Here is an 18,073-nt window from a genome sequence, read left to right on the forward strand (position 1 = left end):
ATACATGTAGTGGAGTAAAAGTACACCATTTACCTCTGAATTGTAGTGGGGTAGAAGTAGAAAGTAGCGTACAATGGAAATACTCAAGTAAAGTTGTACCTCAAAATTGTACTTACTGTACTACTTCTCTACTCAGTATATCACTTAGATTTGGTCCACATTGACACATTACAATACTAAAAGCTATTCCACGTATAAAACAGGGGGAAATAATAACCATAATAATATAATATTGTGAAAAGAAAATTGCATAATGAGTACTTTTACATATTGTACATTTAGCTGATAATACTTCTGTAGTTTGTTATTCTGAAATGGGTCATATTGCAGAGTACTTTCTACATTATGTACTTTAATTTATCCTGATACTTTTTTACTTTTAGTCGTATTTTTTAAATCAGGACTTAAATACTTTGTGGAGTATTTTAAGACCAAAGTATTTGTATTTATAATTAAGTAAAGAACACTGCTTCCCAGAGGATACATCTTCCGGCTTTAGTTAATCTGAGCAAAGACTGCAAACTAACTTCCGGAAAACTTAAATACACGTTTTCCTTGTTGTTGTTGAAGTCCTTACTTTTTAAACGAGTTCACCTGTCGCCATTTTGAAACGTCGGTTCGTCCTTATCTTCCCGGAGGAGAGGTTATTTGTGAAGATTTCAGTCTCTGTTCTGACTGACAGTGATGGCTATGAGGGGAGAATATATCAGAAACACCTGAGGCCTTCAACTAGAACAAAACAATCCCAGGTAATCCCACGAAATATAAACCAAATGTACCTGGTTACTACGGGAAAGACCAAAGTCGTCATAGCAACAGCTGCTATGGCTGAGTAGAATACACAAGTTACAATTAAAATATCAGATTGACAGTAAATATATATATATATATATATAAATAAACATGCATATATAATACAATTATACACTATTGACTCTTATTTATCGGGCTGTGATTGTGGTGATTTTGCTTGAGTCCTCCAAGTGCTTACGGCTATATCACTACTAATAAAGAGACAATTTATCCCTGTATAATTAGAATTTATAATATGCGTTTTACACCATAGTATAGCCTATTATATAAATATACACACTGTTTTGCTCGCATTCGTGTCCTCCCTACGCTGTGTATTTTATATGATAGATATATACTTTATAGATAGATATATAGCCTACTTTATTAATCCCAAATTGGGAAATTCTAAATTTAGGATAACAGTAGTTAATGAAATAAAACTCATTGGTGTGTTTATCCTATGCCGAATTATGCAGTTTACACGCTGGATTAAGAAAGCACTGTTTTAATATTTGTGGGGGTGAGAACTTTTTATAAAAAAGAGAAACAAATGTAAAAAGTGAGATTTTATTAATGGACTTTGGTTTGGCGATTCCCGACCACACAGTATTACTGCATGTTTTGTGGATGTATTACTGTTGAAATAATGCATAATGCACATGAACTACATTTGAATATCATAGGTTGCTTCTTTTGTTTTATACAGTATTTTGTGTTTTTTCTTGCATGTTCTTCAGAGACCAGCGACAGCAGCTCCTTTCTGCACACACTGGTCTCAGGCTGACACCTGGTGGTGAGTTTGTGAAACTGCACTAGCATTTTTTGAATGTAAACAGGAAGTAGCAGAAAGCAGGAACTATAACATTTTAGAGTTTATTCACTTAAATAAAAGTCAGATCAGTTGTACAAACATGTTTTGGGAATGTTTTCAGGAACCTTGTTAGTTAAACTGTAAATGTGTACATATGTCCTGTCTGTATGTGTTTCAGTGTACTCCATTCAAGGCAGATGTTGTCATGCAGACCAAAGACCTCTTCCTATTCCCTTCTAAAGCCTCTAAAATAATGAAGCTGTGCTACAACATGATCCAATACATGAAGCTTCAGCTGTATCCTCCACATTGTTCCTTCTTCTTCTTCTTCTTCTTCTTCTTCTTCTACTCCTGCTTGATTTCTTTACACACAGCTTCTGTTTTCAGGCTTGTTTCTGGTTGTGAAATTCACCCAAACTGTGTCTCTCTTTCCGCTCAGGCTTGATCTAACAGCAGCTCAGCAGCTCCAGGAGTCCACTGCCTGACGCCTGGAGCTGAAATCCTCCGTCTGTGTGGATCAGAGGAGGTTGTTGCTGCCGTGAACGTCTGAGTGGAAGAACAGAAGACATGTGGGTGTCCGTGTGCCTCCCCCACCCCCGTGTGCCTCCCCCACCCCCGTCTGCCTCTGTGGAATGAATGGAGGAGGAGGAGGGGTGAGTAGATCTGGCTGTGTGACGTGAAAGCGCTCTGCATAAAGTTCCCATGAGCCCTAGCAGTTCCTCAACAGGTCAGACTGGACCTAACGTGGGTCAGAGCCGGTCCTGAGGAGTCTTTTAAGGTGTCAGACTCACAGCATTAGCATTCAGACCTCCACATGCTGTGTTTCATGCCCTTTTAAAGCCATTTAAAGCCAGTGTTTTGCTCCTTTTTAGCTGTATGTGTTCTGCTACCCCAAGACAAGGCTCTTCATGCTCAAAGACCTATATTAACCCCTCAGATACAGGTTGTTATTGTGTTACTTCGGTAGCACATATACTAAAATTGGAACGATACAGAGAAGATTAGCATGGCCCCTGCGCAAAGGATACTGCCCATTCTTCTCTACGAAGCAGGGGGGCAAGGAGAGGAAAGGGGGCCCAAAAAGTGAAAAAAAAAAAAAAAATGTGGGGAGCGGAAGGTCCGCGGTTCGATCCCCAGCTGTGGCAGAGATGAGGAAGAGCTGAAGAGATGATGACAGCCAGCACTGACTGACACATAGTGACTCTAAAACAGGGGGTTTAAATTAAAGGGTTTAAATTGTAAATATATAAATGTATATTCTGTGAGAAATTCACAAATTTCTCACAGACTGAGCAGCCAAAGGGTTTCTCTCCTGTGTGGATTTAGATCTCTTCTATCTAAAAGCTTTCTTACAGACTGAGCAGCTGAGTGGTTTCTTTCCAGCACTACGTCGTGGATCACTGACAGATTCTTGTCTATTTTTCAGTGACTTTGAGCCTGAGGCAGGTTCTCTGGTCTCCTTCCAATCAGCACTGTGTTCAGCGTCAGAAGAGTCTCCAGTGTCGTCCTCAGTCTTTGGTTGTAAACTGCTCTCTGGATCTGAGTTCGAGGAGGAGGAGGAGGGGCAGCCATGAGAGCCAGCACTGACTGACACATAGTGACTCTGAAACAGGGGGTTTTGGTAAATGATGATGATTGTAATAAACTACAAATACTACGGTATACCATCTCATCATCTCTACTGTGCTTATTTATGCACCATGTTGTGTTTTATGGACCCGTGTTGCAGTGAAATATCAGACGTTGTGTAATGAATTCTAAATAAAGTTTCCACACAAAGTTCAGTTCAGAGTTTTATTTTAAAATAGAGATTCAAATATATACAGATAAAAGAGAATTAAAGAAAAAAGTGCTATCCTTCCCCCCCCCCCTCTGGGTCCCTTTTGAGTCTTTTCATCTCCCGCCATTCCTCCACAGTTTTCCCACCGGCAGCCGCACAGTAAGACACACCTGCAATGCGAGTGTGGCCAGTGTCGATCCTCTTGGCCTGGCCACACTTGCTGCAGGTGTACGGACCTCTCTGCTGGGGGGCTTTCCTCCCGGGCTGCGGCCCACCCCTTGCAGCATCAGCCTCCGCCGCCTTCCTCTTCCTGTAGGCCGTTGTCCTGGGCACATGAAGAGGAGGAGGCTGAGCAGCAGGGGCAGCCGTGAGAGGGACAGCCGGGACCAGTGTCTGAAGAGGAGGAGGGGGAGGAGGAGGGGGGATGTGGCCAGATGAGGCAGGCAGACCCACCCCTGAAGGTCCCGGCACCTCCGGGATGTTGTAATTGAAGGGCTGTCCTTGTCCCACCTGTACAAAGGACAGCCCTTTCGCTGGCAGGAGAGGCTGGACAGCCACAGCTACTGCAGGGACGACGCCAGTTCCCTGCAGTAGCACAGACACCCCCCTCTCTTTCTGGCGCCGAGAGAACCTGTAAGACAAACCCAGGCAGATTTTGTTACGGAAAGAGAAACCCCAGTACGGATTAGAAAACCACCAACAAAGCTGCAGGTTAAACTCACCACTGGGACAGGGTCCTCTGGTTGAGCTCAAAGAGCTGTATTTCGGTCTGAGCCATCAACCTCGGGCTGGCCAGCACTGCCTCTCTAACGGCCACGTAGTCCGTGAGGATGAGGGACCACCGAGTCCTCGTGATCCCTCCGAACCGCGTGGCCGCGGGGTGGAGACGGCAGAGCTGGCTGCAAATGGCCTCTACCAGGCGGCTGGCGCTGGGCCATGTTGCAGGGCCCGAGTTCAGCCCGAGAAGACAGCTGAGTCACGGAGAGGACAGTGAGGGTTAATACGCAGCAAATATTTAGTACAGGAAAAAGGAGTATTTGAAGCGAGTCTTACCGTTGGAGACTCTCCTTCCCAGGACAGGAGGTGTTCTTCCCCTTCGCTGTCTTGAACCGCCCCTTCAGCTGCCTCTCCCGGTGTCTGGGAGGGTAGACGACTCGTCGCCTGTCCGGCTCGGGCAGGCGTTGCCAGAGGGCCATGAGTTTGTCCACCCTCTTGTCAGAAAGCCCCTGAAGGCTCCTGGCTTCCAGCAGGGCCTTGGCCAGCTTCAGGACATGTTGGTATCCTGGCTGGCCATCAGGACCCTGCATCTCCTCCTGAGGAGAAAAGGAAGGAAGGAGGGAGGGAGGGAGGGAGGGAGGGAGGGAGGAAGAGAGAAGTGCTGCTGTGGAGTCTTGAATACATATTATTATTATTATCATTATTACTATTATTATCATTATTACTGTTATTATTATTATTATTATTATCATTATTATCATTATCAGTAGTAGTAGCAGTGTGTTAGTGAACTTACCTCAGAGTCTGAGGAGGACTGCTGAGCAGGAGCCTCAGGGGCCTCGGGAGGGTCAGGTTGGTGAGGGGCGGCCGGGCCGGATGGCTCAGACCTGGGTGCGTCAGCCGGATCACCCGACTGGGCTGCTGTGCCGGTGGAGGGGGTATCTGGCTGGAAGACGGTCGGGTCCTCCACGTCTTCCTCGATACCCTCGTCCACCTCCTCCAGCGACTGGATGGCAGCAGCCTCGTCCGGAATGTCGGGGTCCAAGCTGACGTCCTCAAGCACTTTGCCTGTCTGCCTGTACAGGAACTCCACCCCGATGAGCTCCCCTGTCACGCGGCAAAAAGACAGGAAGCAAAGGATTTGCAAAATGCTCCTTTTCCTCACAGTTCTGATGTCTGAATAAAGCGAATAGGGTTTTCACATCACCCACCTGTGTACTCGACAGGCTTGGTGAAGTCCTTAACCAGCTGACGGCCAAGCACCCTTTGGCTCTTCTGGTTAAGGACGTGCTTGAGGTGGCCACTGTAGGAGTGCAGAGGCTCCACCTCTCCCGCAGCTGCCGCTGCGCGGTCCTCATTCCACCTCACCAGTCCATCGACCAGGAACGCCTGGAAGTGCTTGGCACTCGCCTGGGTCCCTGAGGAAGCAGGTATCAGATCAGAAATGAATTGACATTTGCGTGAAATGTGAATACATGATAGACTTTATCACAAGCTGTACCTGGGATGAACCGGTTGAGGTGGAGGTGGAAGGACTCCAAAGATGTGGAGCCCCTCGCGCAGCGATAGACCGGCAGGATGACTCCGCCCTTTGTCAGCCTGCCGGTCTGCGTGTAGAGCTGCACGCCAGGTGGGTCCTGTATGCAGCTGAGGTGGGGCCTCTGCGTACTCCATATGTCCTGGATGCGGAGAGGGTCAAGCAACGGGATGTCCAGGTTGTCGCGTCCTGCCGTACCGCCGAAGGTTTGGAGGAGGTCCTGGATCAGGAGCGCCGTCTCCTCCGCCCCACGCGTCCGACGACGGCAGTGGAGCCTCCATTCCTCCCTGGTGATCTTCTGGATCACCTCGGCGTCGGTCAGGCCGACCATCCCGTGCTTCCCCTCCAGCTGGGACCGCTTGGCTTCAGTGAGACGGCGGGCATCTCCGGGGTCCACCTCGAAGATGCACAGAGACAGCTGCCTCATGAAAGCGGGGTACAGCTCGTGGCTCTCTGTGGTGACACCTGCTGCGAAACGTCGCATCAGGTGCCAGATGTCTAGTCTCACCACAAGCTGTCCCCACTCCTGTGAAAAGGAAACAAAAGTCTGTCTGATTATTGGAGTACAATTTTTCTCAAATACTGTTTTTATGATGTTGTAATTATCTTGAACAACACCTAGCGTGGCTTTGGTCAATGGTCATTTAGTGTAAGATAAATAATATTGCTATAATTCTACTATGATTATCAGTACTAGTATTGACAGGCCAGACCTGAAACAAGGCAGCTGTCTTTGACACGCCGTCTCTGTTGCAGCAGTCCCGATCCACGTAGATCAGCTGGGGGGGTGGTACCTCGGCGAGTCGGTACCGCCTCATCAGTCCGGCCGCCATACTGGACAGGCCCTCGGCGCCCTCGGAGCAGGTGAGAACGCTGATGAGGACCTGCCCGTATTCGTTACCAACGTTGGTAACCCAGGCGGCCGTGTCGAAAGCGGTACCGGCGAGCTTCTTCGTCACCTGGACACACAGAGAGAGAGAGAGAGAGAGAGAGAGAGATATTTCAAATGTGAGTGCATAAACACACGGCGGCTGTAAAAAAAAAATGAAATTGTGACAAACTATACTGACCTTCTTGGTGGAATCCATCTTAAGGATGGATCCGAAGGTGGACGTGATCCTGGCCTTGTACTCATCCAGCCGCGTCATTATATCATATCCGTAGACTGTCAGCAGCCAGATGGGTGAGGGCAGAGTGGGCATTTGGGGCGGTGGTGGAAACTGCCCCCTCACGCTGCACAAGGCCAGGAACTGCTCGCACACGCCGAGGTACTGGATCGCTCTCCGCATCCAGGCGTCCGAGTGCTGCTCCCGCAGGGTGTTGCACAGCTGAGTGGCACTGTTGCCCAGAGTGCGGGACTTCAGCTGTGTAACCACCCTATGGTCACAGGACAGCCTGCAGAAACACAAAACAAGCATTATATACAGCTCCGGCATCACATTCATTGCATTTATTTATATATACGGTATGTTGTCAATTCCTCTCACTTGTACGTAAGTACTGCTGGAAACTGGCAGCTGTAGGTGGGGGCCAGCTGCCTGATGATGCCCTGTGACCACCCGCCGACCTTCTTCTTGCATCGACGGCACTCCAGGTACTCAGTGGCCATGAGATACCAGCCGTCGATGTCCAGGACCCTCCGGATGGTCCTGTACAGCCCAGCCTTCACCATGGACCCGGTGCATGAAGGCTGGGGGCATGTCAGCTGCAGACGCCAGATCCGGTGTGGCATCCAAAGAAACAGCCGACATGCAAAGAAGGGGTCGGGGGACGCGGGAGGCTGGTGGTAGATCGGCCGGGATTGGGGGGGGCTCCACCACAGATTCAAGTCTGTGATGAGGCTCGGCCTCCCCGACTGGTCCCTGGTGAACAGCACCCGACCGATCCATTGCTGCTGCTCTGCAGTGAGAGCTGCCCGCCATGACTCGGGCAGCAGCTGGAGAGAGAACCAGAAGAACGTAAAAGGCACTTATATCTGAGGACATCGCTCCAGGGCAGCAGATGAGCAGCGTTTACTTTGACAGACAGTCTTACCTCACGTGGCGGAAGAGGGAGGAAGGCTGGCCCTGGCAGCTCCTCCTGTCCGGGAGCAGCAGCACCGGGGGCTGCGGGCGGCGGTGGCGAGGAGGGAGCTGGTGACTCTGCAGGCTGGACTCCTGCTGGAGGTCGCAGGAGGTGGTGTTGTTCCTGCGTGGCCTCCAGCAGCTCCTCGTCCGTGGGCTCGACAGAGACACCAGCCCCCTTGTGTGGTGCGGAGGAGGAGGTGGCGGGAGGTGGATGGAACGAGAGAGGGGCCTGTACATCTGAGGCTTAAAGATAAATCAAACTCAACTTTATGTCAATCTCAAAATATGTTTGTACCCACAGAAAGATTGAAATACTGTTTCCCACAGTCCCGAGGTATAAAAAAGACACAAATGTTTAATTAACATGAAAGAATAAGATGTTAGTTGTGTTGTGTTAATATTGAGCCACAGAAAACGAAAACCTAGTGGAGCACAGAAGGTTGCTTAAAGAGAGAAAGTGACGACGAGACAAAACAACGACACCAGATTTGACTTGTTGAGGGAGCGATGCAGGCAGCGAGCGGTTGGAGGGGTTACACGGGTTTACGAGGGAGAGGATGATGAGCTTACTCTACATCTACAAGCACTCGTTAGTGATGATTTGACAGGCGATTGGTCGGCGTGAAGCTTGGTGATTTGAGACTTGCAAAAGGCGAATAGTTTTTCATTAAAGCAAACTTACCTGCCAGGTCATATCCTTCTGAATACGGACATATTTATAGAGCAAAATAAAGGGAGAAGGGTCAAAAATGAAGTCAAACTTTCAGTTATCAACAACATGTTGCATGAATGCTACTTCGGTTTTTACTTACACTCCTCCATGTCAACTACCGCCCTGATCAGCTCTTCATCGGAAGGCTCCTCCGATGGCTTGGAGGGAAGAGCTGATCTGAGGGAGGCTGTAATTGCAACGTGAGTGAGAAGAAAATATACAGTGAACATGAGAAATACAAATAGGGTTAAACTGTGCATTTCATTTAGGCTGGACTTGCCTGGAAATGCAGGCTTAGGGACCACCAGCTTCTTGATCTGTGCCTGCATTTCCACGGCAGACAGAGAACGCCGCCCGGACACGAAGGCCGCGAACGCTGAAGCAGGCCTATGAGACAGAACAACATCTAGAATGCACAGCATGAAAAACACCAACGTGTCTTCAGAAAGGTCATCCAGGTACGTCAAACTCAGACAGCTTTAAAATAAGACACGTACTTTGATGTAGTCCACACTCTCTGGCCAGAGACAGACAGAGACCTGCTGCTGCTGGTTCTGCTGCTGGTGGCGGTGCTGCAGCTGCTGCTGCTGCTGCTGGTGGATGCAGATGCAGCAGCAGCAGCAGCAGCAGCAGCAGCAGCAGCAGAACCAGCAGCAGCAGCAGAACCAGCAGCAGCAGCAGGTCTCTGTCTGTCTCGGCTCTTCGTGTAGCGGACGGCGTTCTCCATCTGCGTGCCGGGTGTGGGAATCTTCCTCCGGAGGTAGTTGACAAATCTACAAAAATCAGACAATTTGTCACGTGATTCTTATCAACCGAATTAGAATCCACATGTATATATAAATAGAGAGATAATACGACCTACCGGATTTTTTGGGGGTCCAGAGAGTTGTACAGGCCGTCCAGGGTCTCAAATTTAAAGTCCCCGAAGCCAACAAGGGCCTGTCCCTCCTGACCAGGCAGGAGGGACTTTGCCCGCGCCTCCTCAAACGCCCGGTGGAACCTGACTGCCTCCACAAAGTCAGGGTACGCTGAGGAGTAGCGGGTGAAGGCGTCCTGTAAATTCACAAATAAGGTTAAAACTGTTGTCACTCTTTTAATGGTATTGTGAATCAGACTGAAGGACTCCACCTTGTTGGCCATCAGCGGAGACTGAGACCCTGTCCTCTCTCGCTCCTTCTGGTGGGAGGCGACCAGATTGACGGCGTAGCCCACGTCGTTCTCCAGGAGCCAGTGGAAGATCTTTCCCTGGTACTGGCCGAACTGGACCTTCCACCGGCTCAGGACGAGGGTGGCGTTGTCGGTGGAGCCACCCTCGGAGGAGACGTGGGCCCAGGCCTCCGCGTCCACCTCCTCTGGCTTCTTTGCCCTGTATGGGGCTTGGCCGGCTGCTCGCCGGGGGGCGAGGGCGCTGGCTTCGGCCGTGGCCTTCAAAAAGAGGGTCCCATTAGGTGCCCTTCTAAATTCTGGGTTTTCCATCTACACAGAGTTGGACTCAGTTAGACCACTACCACAAATACAATGAAGTACTTTACTGTAGGCTACTATGAAGTAATTTTACTGTGTACTTTTTCAGTTATTCTCTGTCAAACTCCTGTGGCAGAAAATCCTTTTATCGCTCATCAAATATGGCAGAAAACATGCGGATTAACAGAGGATTAAAACTGTAATCAGAGCCCTCTCATCTGAGCTCCGTTACACACACACAGGAGCGGGACATCCTCCTCAACCTGTCCGCCATAAATGCCTCAGAGGACGGATACCTGAACCGTAGCGTCCAGCTAGCTTAGCCGCTAGCTAAAGGTAAACACACACAGCAGTGCATCAGCGGTTCACAAAGTACCGCACAAACACCACGGTTAACTCAGTATGACTAATCTCGGACATAGAAGTGCGTTTGTAACAGTGTTTACACCCGTATTTGCTAATAATTAATGCACATTTTACTCACAGTGTCGCTTTGTTGAAGTCAGTCAGTGTGAAAAAACAATGGCGGACGGAGGCGAGATTGCTGAGAATTATGGAACAAATCCGCCTCACCGATTGGACGCCAAAAGCCCCAAAAGTTTGATTCTCTCTTATGGAACATATCCGGCCTCCCTATTGGGCGAGTTATGGAACAAGCCTGGACAGCCATTGGTCAGAAATTGGAACATTGGAACAGAGAAGAACATCTCACCGGTAGCTTCGAGGATACTGCCCATTCTTCTCTACGAAGCAGGGGGGCAAGGAGAGGAAAGGGGGCCCAAAAAGTGAAAAAAAAAAAAAAAATGTGGGGAGCGGAAGGTCCGCGGTTCGATCCCCAGCTGTGGCAGAGATGAGGAAGAGCTGAAGAGATGATGACAGCCAGCACTGACTGACACATAGTGACTCTAAAACAGGGGGTTTAAATTAAAGGGTTTAAATTGTAAATATATAAATGTATATTCTGTGAGAAATTCACAAATTTCTCACAGACTGAGCAGCCAAAGGGTTTCTCTCCTGTGTGGATTTAGATCTCTTCTATCTAAAAGCTTTCTTACAGACTGAGCAGCTGAGTGGTTTCTTTCCAGCACTACGTCGTGGATCACTGACAGATTCTTGTCTATTTTTCAGTGACTTTGAGCCTGAGGCAGGTTCTCTGGTCTCCTTCCAATCAGCACTGTGTTCAGCGTCAGAAGAGTCTCCAGTGTCGTCCTCAGTCTTTGGTTGTAAACTGCTCTCTGGATCTGAGTTCGAGGAGGAGGAGGAGGGGCAGCCATGAGAGCCAGCACTGACTGACACATAGTGACTCTGAAACAGGGGGTTTTGGTAAATGATGATGATTGTAATAAACTACAAATACTACGGTATACCATCTCATCATCTCTACTGTGCTTATTTATGCACCATGTTGTGTTTTATGGACCCGTGTTGCAGTGAAATATCAGACGTTGTGTAATGAATTCTAAATAAAGTTTCCACACAAAGTTCAGTTCAGAGTTTTATTTTAAAATAGAGATTCAAATATATACAGATAAAAGAGAATTAAAGAAAAAAGTGCTATCCTTCCCCCCCCCCCTCTGGGTCCCTTTTGAGTCTTTTCATCTCCCGCCATTCCTCCACAGTTTTCCCACCGGCAGCCGCACAGTAAGACACACCTGCAATGCGAGTGTGGCCAGTGTCGATCCTCTTGGCCTGGCCACACTTGCTGCAGGTGTACGGACCTCTCTGCTGGGGGGCTTTCCTCCCGGGCTGCGGCCCACCCCTTGCAGCATCAGCCTCCGCCGCCTTCCTCTTCCTGTAGGCCGTTGTCCTGGGCACATGAAGAGGAGGAGGCTGAGCAGCAGGGGCAGCCGTGAGAGGGACAGCCGGGACCAGTGTCTGAAGAGGAGGAGGGGGGAGGAGGAGGGGGGATGTGGCCAGATGAGGCAGGCAGACCCACCCCTGAAGGTCCCGGCACCTCCGGGATGTTGTAATTGAAGGGCTGTCCTTGTCCCACCTGTACAAAGGACAGCCCTTTCGCTGGCAGGAGAGGCTGGACAGCCACAGCTACTGCAGGGACGACGCCAGTTCCCTGCAGTAGCACAGACACCCCCCTCTCTTTCTGGCGCCGAGAGAACCTGTAAGACAAACCCAGGCAGATTTTGTTACGGAAAGAGAAACCCCAGTACGGATTAGAAAACCACCAACAAAGCTGCAGGTTAAACTCACCACTGGGACAGGGTCCTCTGGTTGAGCTCAAAGAGCTGTATTTCGGTCTGAGCCATCAACCTCGGGCTGGCCAGCACTGCCTCTCTAACGGCCACGTAGTCCGTGAGGATGAGGGACCACCGAGTCCTCGTGATCCCTCCGAACCGCGTGGCCGCGGGGTGGAGACGGCAGAGCTGGCTGCAAATGGCCTCTACCAGGCGGCTGGCGCTGGGCCATGTTGCAGGGCCCGAGTTCAGCCCGAGAAGACAGCTGAGTCACGGAGAGGACAGTGAGGGTTAATACGCAGCAAATATTTAGTACAGGAAAAAGGAGTATTTGAAGCGAGTCTTACCGTTGGAGACTCTCCTTCCCAGGACAGGAGGTGTTCTTCCCCTTCGCTGTCTTGAACCGCCCCTTCAGCTGCCTCTCCCGGTGTCTGGGAGGGTAGACGACTCGTCGCCTGTCCGGCTCGGGCAGGCGTTGCCAGAGGGCCATGAGTTTGTCCACCCTCTTGTCAGAAAGCCCCTGAAGGCTCCTGGCTTCCAGCAGGGCCTTGGCCAGCTTCAGGACATGTTGGTATCCTGGCTGGCCATCAGGACCCTGCATCTCCTCCTGAGGAGAAAAGGAAGGAAGGAGGGAGGGAGGGAGGGGAGGGAGGGAGGGAGGAAGAGAGAAGTGCTGCTGTGGAGTCTTGAATACATATTATTATTATTATCATTATTACTATTATTATCATTATTACTGTTATTATTATTATTATTATTATCATTATTATCATTATCAGTAGTAGTAGCAGTGTGTTAGTGAACTTACCTCAGAGTCTGAGGAGGACTGCTGAGCAGGAGCCTCAGGGGCCTCGGGAGGGTCAGGTTGGTGAGGGGCGGCCGGGCCGGATGGCTCAGACCTGGGTGCGTCAGCCGGATCACCCGACTGGGCTGCTGTGCCGGTGGAGGGGGTATCTGGCTGGAAGACGGTCGGGTCCTCCACGTCTTCCTCGATACCCTCGTCCACCTCCTCCAGCGACTGGATGGCAGCAGCCTCGTCCGGAATGTCGGGGTCCAAGCTGACGTCCTCAAGCACTTTGCCTGTCTGCCTGTACAGGAACTCCACCCCGATGAGCTCCCCTGTCACGCGGCAAAAAGACAGGAAGCAAAGGATTTGCAAAATGCTCCTTTTCCTCACAGTTCTGATGTCTGAATAAAGCGAATAGGGTTTTCACATCACCCACCTGTGTACTCGACAGGCTTGGTGAAGTCCTTAACCAGCTGACGGCCAAGCACCCTTTGGCTCTTCTGGTTAAGGACGTGCTTGAGGTGGCCACTGTAGGAGTGCAGAGGCTCCACCTCTCCCGCAGCTGCCGCTGCGCGGTCCTCATTCCACCTCACCAGTCCATCGACCAGGAACGCCTGGAAGTGCTTGGCACTCGCCTGGGTCCCTGAGGAAGCAGGTATCAGATCAGAAATGAATTGACATTTGCGTGAAATGTGAATACATGATAGACTTTATCACAAGCTGTACCTGGGATGAACCGGTTGAGGTGGAGGTGGAAGGACTCCAAAGATGTGGAGCCCCTCGCGCAGCGATAGACCGGCAGGATGACTCCGCCCTTTGTCAGCCTGCCGGTCTGCGTGTAGAGCTGCACGCCAGGTGGGTCCTGTATGCAGCTGAGGTGGGGCCTCTGCGTACTCCATATGTCCTGGATGCGGAGAGGGTCAAGCAACGGGATGTCCAGGTTGTCGCGTCCTGCCGTACCGCCGAAGGTTTGGAGGAGGTCCTGGATCAGGAGCGCCGTCTCCTCCGCCCCACGCGTCCGACGACGGCAGTGGAGCCTCCATTCCTCCCTGGTGATCTTCTGGATCACCTCGGCGTCGGTCAGGCCGACCATCCCGTGCTTCCCCTCCAGCTGGGACCGCTTGGCTTCAGTGAGACGGCGGGCATCTCCGGGGTCCACCTCGAAGATGCACAGAGACAGCTGCCTCATGAAAGCGGGGTACAGCTCGTGGCTCTCTGTGGTGACACCTGCTGCGAAACGTCGCATCAGGTGCCAGATGTCTAGTCTCACCACAAGCTGTCCCCACTCCTGTGAAAAGGAAACAAAAGTCTGTCTGATTATTGGAGTACAATTTTTCTCAAATACTGTTTTTATGATGTTGTAATTATCTTGAACAACACCTAGCGTGGCTTTGGTCAATGGTCATTTAGTGTAAGATAAATAATATTGCTATAATTCTACTATGATTATCAGTACTAGTATTGACAGGCCAGACCTGAAACAAGGCAGCTGTCTTTGACACGCCGTCTCTGTTGCAGCAGTCCCGATCCACGTAGATCAGCTGGGGGGGTGGTACCATCGGCGAGTCGGTACCGCCTCATCAGTCCGGCCGCCATACTGGACAGGCCCTCGGCGCCCTCGGAGCAGGTGAGAACGCTGATGAGGACCTGCCCGTATTCGTTACCAACGTTGGTAACCCAGGCGGCCGTGTCGAAAGCGGTACCGGCGAGCTTCTTCGTCACCTGGACACACAGAGAGAGAGAGAGAGAGAGAGAGAGAGATATTTCAAATGTGAGTGCATAAACACACGGCGGCTGTAAAAAAAAAATGAAATTGTGACAAACTATACTGACCTTCTTGGTGGAATCCATCTTAAGGATGGATCCGAAGGTGGACGTGATCCTGGCCTTGTACTCATCCAGCCGCGTCATTATATCATATCCGTAGACTGTCAGCAGCCAGATGGGTGAGGGCAGAGTGGGCATTTGGGGCGGTGGTGGAAACTGCCCCCTCACGCTGCACAAGGCCAGGAACTGCTCGCACACGCCGAGGTACTGGATCGCTCTCCGCATCCAGGCGTCCGAGTGCTGCTCCCGCAGGGTGTTGCACAGCTGAGTGGCACTGTTGCCCAGAGTGCGGGACTTCAGCTGTGTAACCACCCTATGGTCACAGGACAGCCTGCAGAAACACAAAACAAGCATTATATACAGCTCCGGCATCACATTCATTGCATTTATTTATATATACGGTATGTTGTCAATTCCTCTCACTTGTACGTAAGTACTGCTGGAAACTGGCAGCTGTAGGTGGGGGCCAGCTGCCTGATGATGCCCTGTGACCACCCGCCGACCTTCTTCTTGCATCGACGGCACTCCAGGTACTCAGTGGCCATGAGATACCAGCCGTCGATGTCCAGGACCCTCCGGATGGTCCTGTACAGCCCAGCCTTCACCATGGACCCGGTGCATGAAGGCTGGGGGCATGTCAGCTGCAGACGCCAGATCCGGTGTGGCATCCAAAGAAACAGCCGACATGCAAAGAAGGGGTCGGGGGACGCGGGAGGCTGGTGGTAGATCGGCCGGGATTGGGGGGGGCTCCACCACAGATTCAAGTCTGTGATGAGGCTCGGCCTCCCCGACTGGTCCCTGGTGAACAGCACCCGACCGATCCATTGCTGCTGCTCTGCAGTGAGAGCTGCCCGCCATGACTCGGGCAGCAGCTGGAGAGAGAACCAGAAGAACGTAAAAGGCACTTATATCTGAGGACATCGCTCCAGGGCAGCAGATGAGCAGCGTTTACTTTGACAGACAGTCTTACCTCACGTGGCGGAAGAGGGAGGAAGGCTGGCCCTGGCAGCTCCTCCTGTCCGGGAGCAGCAGCACCGGGGGCTGCGGGCGGCGGTGGCGAGGAGGGAGCTGGTGACTCTGCAGGCTGGACTCCTGCTGGAGGTCGCAGGAGGTGGTGTTGTTCCTGCGTGGCCTCCAGCAGCTCCTCGTCCGTGGGCTCGACAGAGACACCAGCCCCCTTGTGTGGTGCGGAGGAGGAGGGTGGCGGGAGGTGGATGGAACGAGAGAGGGGCCTGTACATCTGAGGCTTAAAGATAAATCAAACTCAACTTTATGTCAATCTCAAAATATGTTTGTACCCACAGAAAGATTGAAATACTGTTTCCCACAGTCCCGAGGTATAAAAAAGACACAAATGTTTAATTAACATGAAAGAATAAGATGTTAGTTGTGTTGTGTTAATATTGAGCCACAGAAAACGAAAACCTAGTGGAGCACAGAAGGTTGCTTAAAGAGAGAAAGTGACGACGAGACAAAACAACGACACCAGATTTGACTTGTTGAGGGAGCGATGCAGGCAGCGAGCGGTTGGAGGGGTTACACGGGTTTACGAGGGAGAGGATGATGAGCTTACTCTACATCTACAAGCACTCGTTAGTGATGATTTGACAGGCGATTGGTCGGCGTGAAGCTTGGTGATTTGAGACTTGCAAAAGGCGAATAGTTTTTCATTAAAGCAAACTTACCTGCCAGGTCATATCCTTCTGAATACGGACATATTTATAGAGCAAAATAAAGGGAGAAGGGTCAAAAATGAAGTCAAACTTTCAGTTATCAACAACATGTTGCATGAATGCTACTTCGGTTTTTACTTACACTCCTCCATGTCAACTACCGCCCTGATCAGCTCTTCATCGGAAGGCTCCTCCGATGGCTTGGAGGGAAGAGCTGATCTGAGGGAGGCTGTAATTGCAACGTGAGTGAGAAGAAAATATACAGTGAACATGAGAAATACAAATAGGGTTAAACTGTGCATTTCATTTAGGCTGGACTTGCCTGGAAATGCAGGCTTAGGGACCACCAGCTTCTTGATCTGTGCCTGCATTTCCACGGCAGACAGAGAACGCCGCCCGGACACGAAGGCCGCGAACGCTGAAGCAGGCCTATGAGACAGAACAACATCTAGAATGCACAGCATGAAAAACACCAACGTGTCTTCAGAAAGGTCATCCAGGTACGTCAAACTCAGACAGCTTTAAAATAAGACACGTACTTTGATGTAGTCCACACTCTCTGGCCAGAGACAGACAGAGACCTGCTGCTGCTGGTTCTGCTGCTGGTGGCGGTGCTGCAGCTGCTGCTGCTGCTGCTGGTGGATGCAGATGCAGCAGCAGCAGCAGCAGCAGCAGCAGCAGCAGCAGAACCAGCAGCAGCAGCAGAACCAGCAGCAGCAGCAGGTCTCTGTCTGTCTCGGCTCTTCGTGTAGCGGACGGCGTTCTCCATCTGCGTGCCGGGTGTGGGAATCTTCCTCCGGAGGTAGTTGACAAATCTACAAAAATCAGACAATTTGTCACGTGATTCTTATCAACCGAATTAGAATCCACATGTATATATAAATAGAGAGATAATACGACCTACCGGATTTTTTGGGGGTCCAGAGAGTTGTACAGGCCGTCCAGGGTCTCAAATTTAAAGTCCCCGAAGCCAACAAGGGCCTGTCCCTCCTGACCAGGCAGGAGGGACTTTGCCCGCGCCTCCTCAAACGCCCGGTGGAACCTGACTGCCTCCACAAAGTCAGGGTACGCTGAGGAGTAGCGGGTGAAGGCGTCCTGTAAATTCACAAATAAGGTTAAAACTGTTGTCACTCTTTTAATGGTATTGTGAATCAGACTGAAGGACTCCACCTTGTTGGCCATCAGCGGAGACTGAGACCCTGTCCTCTCTCGCTCCTTCTGGTGGGAGGCGACCAGATTGACGGCGTAGCCCACGTCGTTCTCCAGGAGCCAGTGGAAGATCTTTCCCTGGTACTGGCCGAACTGGACCTTCCACCGGCTCAGGACGAGGGTGGCGTTGTCGGTGGAGCCACCCTCGGAGGAGACGTGGGCCCAGGCCTCCGCGTCCACCTCCTCTGGCTTCTTTGCCCTGTATGGGGCTTGGCCGGCTGCTCGCCGGGGGGCGAGGGCGCTGGCTTCGGCCGTGGCCTTCAAAAAGAGGGTCCCATTAGGTGCCCTTCTAAATTCTGGGTTTTCCATCTACACAGAGTTGGACTCAGTTAGACCACTACCACAAATACAATGAAGTACTTTACTGTAGGCTACTATGAAGTAATTTTACTGTGTACTTTTTCAGTTATTCTCTGTCAAACTCCTGTGGCAGAAAATCCTTTTATCGCTCATCAAATATGGCAGAAAACATGCGGATTAACAGAGGATTAAAACTGTAATCAGAG

General features: G+C 50.7%; 2 protein-coding genes, 1 long non-coding RNA gene and 1 pseudogene across 3 annotated transcripts; 2 read left to right on the plus strand and 2 right to left on the minus strand.

Annotated features, from left to right (window-relative positions):
* Nucleotides 1-661: 661 nt before the first annotated feature.
* LOC117496523 lies at nucleotides 662-2,708 on the plus strand. The gene is made up of 3 exons (XR_004557296.1): nucleotides 662-749; nucleotides 1,533-1,588; nucleotides 2,046-2,708. It is a non-coding gene; the product is annotated as an uncharacterized LOC117496523 (long non-coding RNA).
* LOC117496553 lies at nucleotides 2,559-2,632 on the plus strand (annotated as a pseudogene).
* A 750-nt stretch (nucleotides 2,709-3,458) lies between the features above and the next one.
* Nucleotides 3,459-9,894, minus strand: LOC117496534. The gene is made up of 14 exons (XM_034148230.1): nucleotides 9,547-9,894; nucleotides 9,281-9,471; nucleotides 8,699-8,805; nucleotides 8,519-8,605; nucleotides 7,675-7,943; nucleotides 7,128-7,576; nucleotides 6,711-7,035; nucleotides 6,354-6,599; nucleotides 5,605-6,166; nucleotides 5,315-5,521; nucleotides 4,900-5,210; nucleotides 4,440-4,699; nucleotides 4,109-4,357; nucleotides 3,459-4,017 (listed from the first exon to the last, which is right to left on the minus strand). The coding sequence occupies exons 1-14, from the start codon at nucleotides 9,892-9,894 to the stop codon at nucleotides 3,459-3,461; spliced, it is 4,170 nt and encodes a 1,389-aa protein (XP_034004121.1).
* Nucleotides 9,895-11,459: 1,565 nt separating this feature from the next.
* LOC117496535 lies at nucleotides 11,460-14,417 on the minus strand. The gene is made up of 7 exons (XM_034148231.1): nucleotides 14,334-14,417; nucleotides 13,585-14,146; nucleotides 13,295-13,501; nucleotides 12,880-13,190; nucleotides 12,419-12,678; nucleotides 12,088-12,336; nucleotides 11,460-11,996 (listed from the first exon to the last, which is right to left on the minus strand). Exons 1-7 carry the CDS (start codon nucleotides 14,415-14,417, stop codon nucleotides 11,651-11,653), a joined length of 2,019 nt encoding a protein of 672 aa, XP_034004122.1. The 3' UTR covers nucleotides 11,460-11,650.
* Between the last annotated feature and the right edge of the window lie 3,656 nt (nucleotides 14,418-18,073).

Source organism: Trematomus bernacchii, unplaced genomic scaffold, assembly GCF_902827165.1.
Source record: "Trematomus bernacchii unplaced genomic scaffold, fTreBer1.1, whole genome shotgun sequence".
Classification (NCBI taxonomy): domain Eukaryota; kingdom Metazoa; phylum Chordata; class Actinopteri; order Perciformes; family Nototheniidae; genus Trematomus; species Trematomus bernacchii.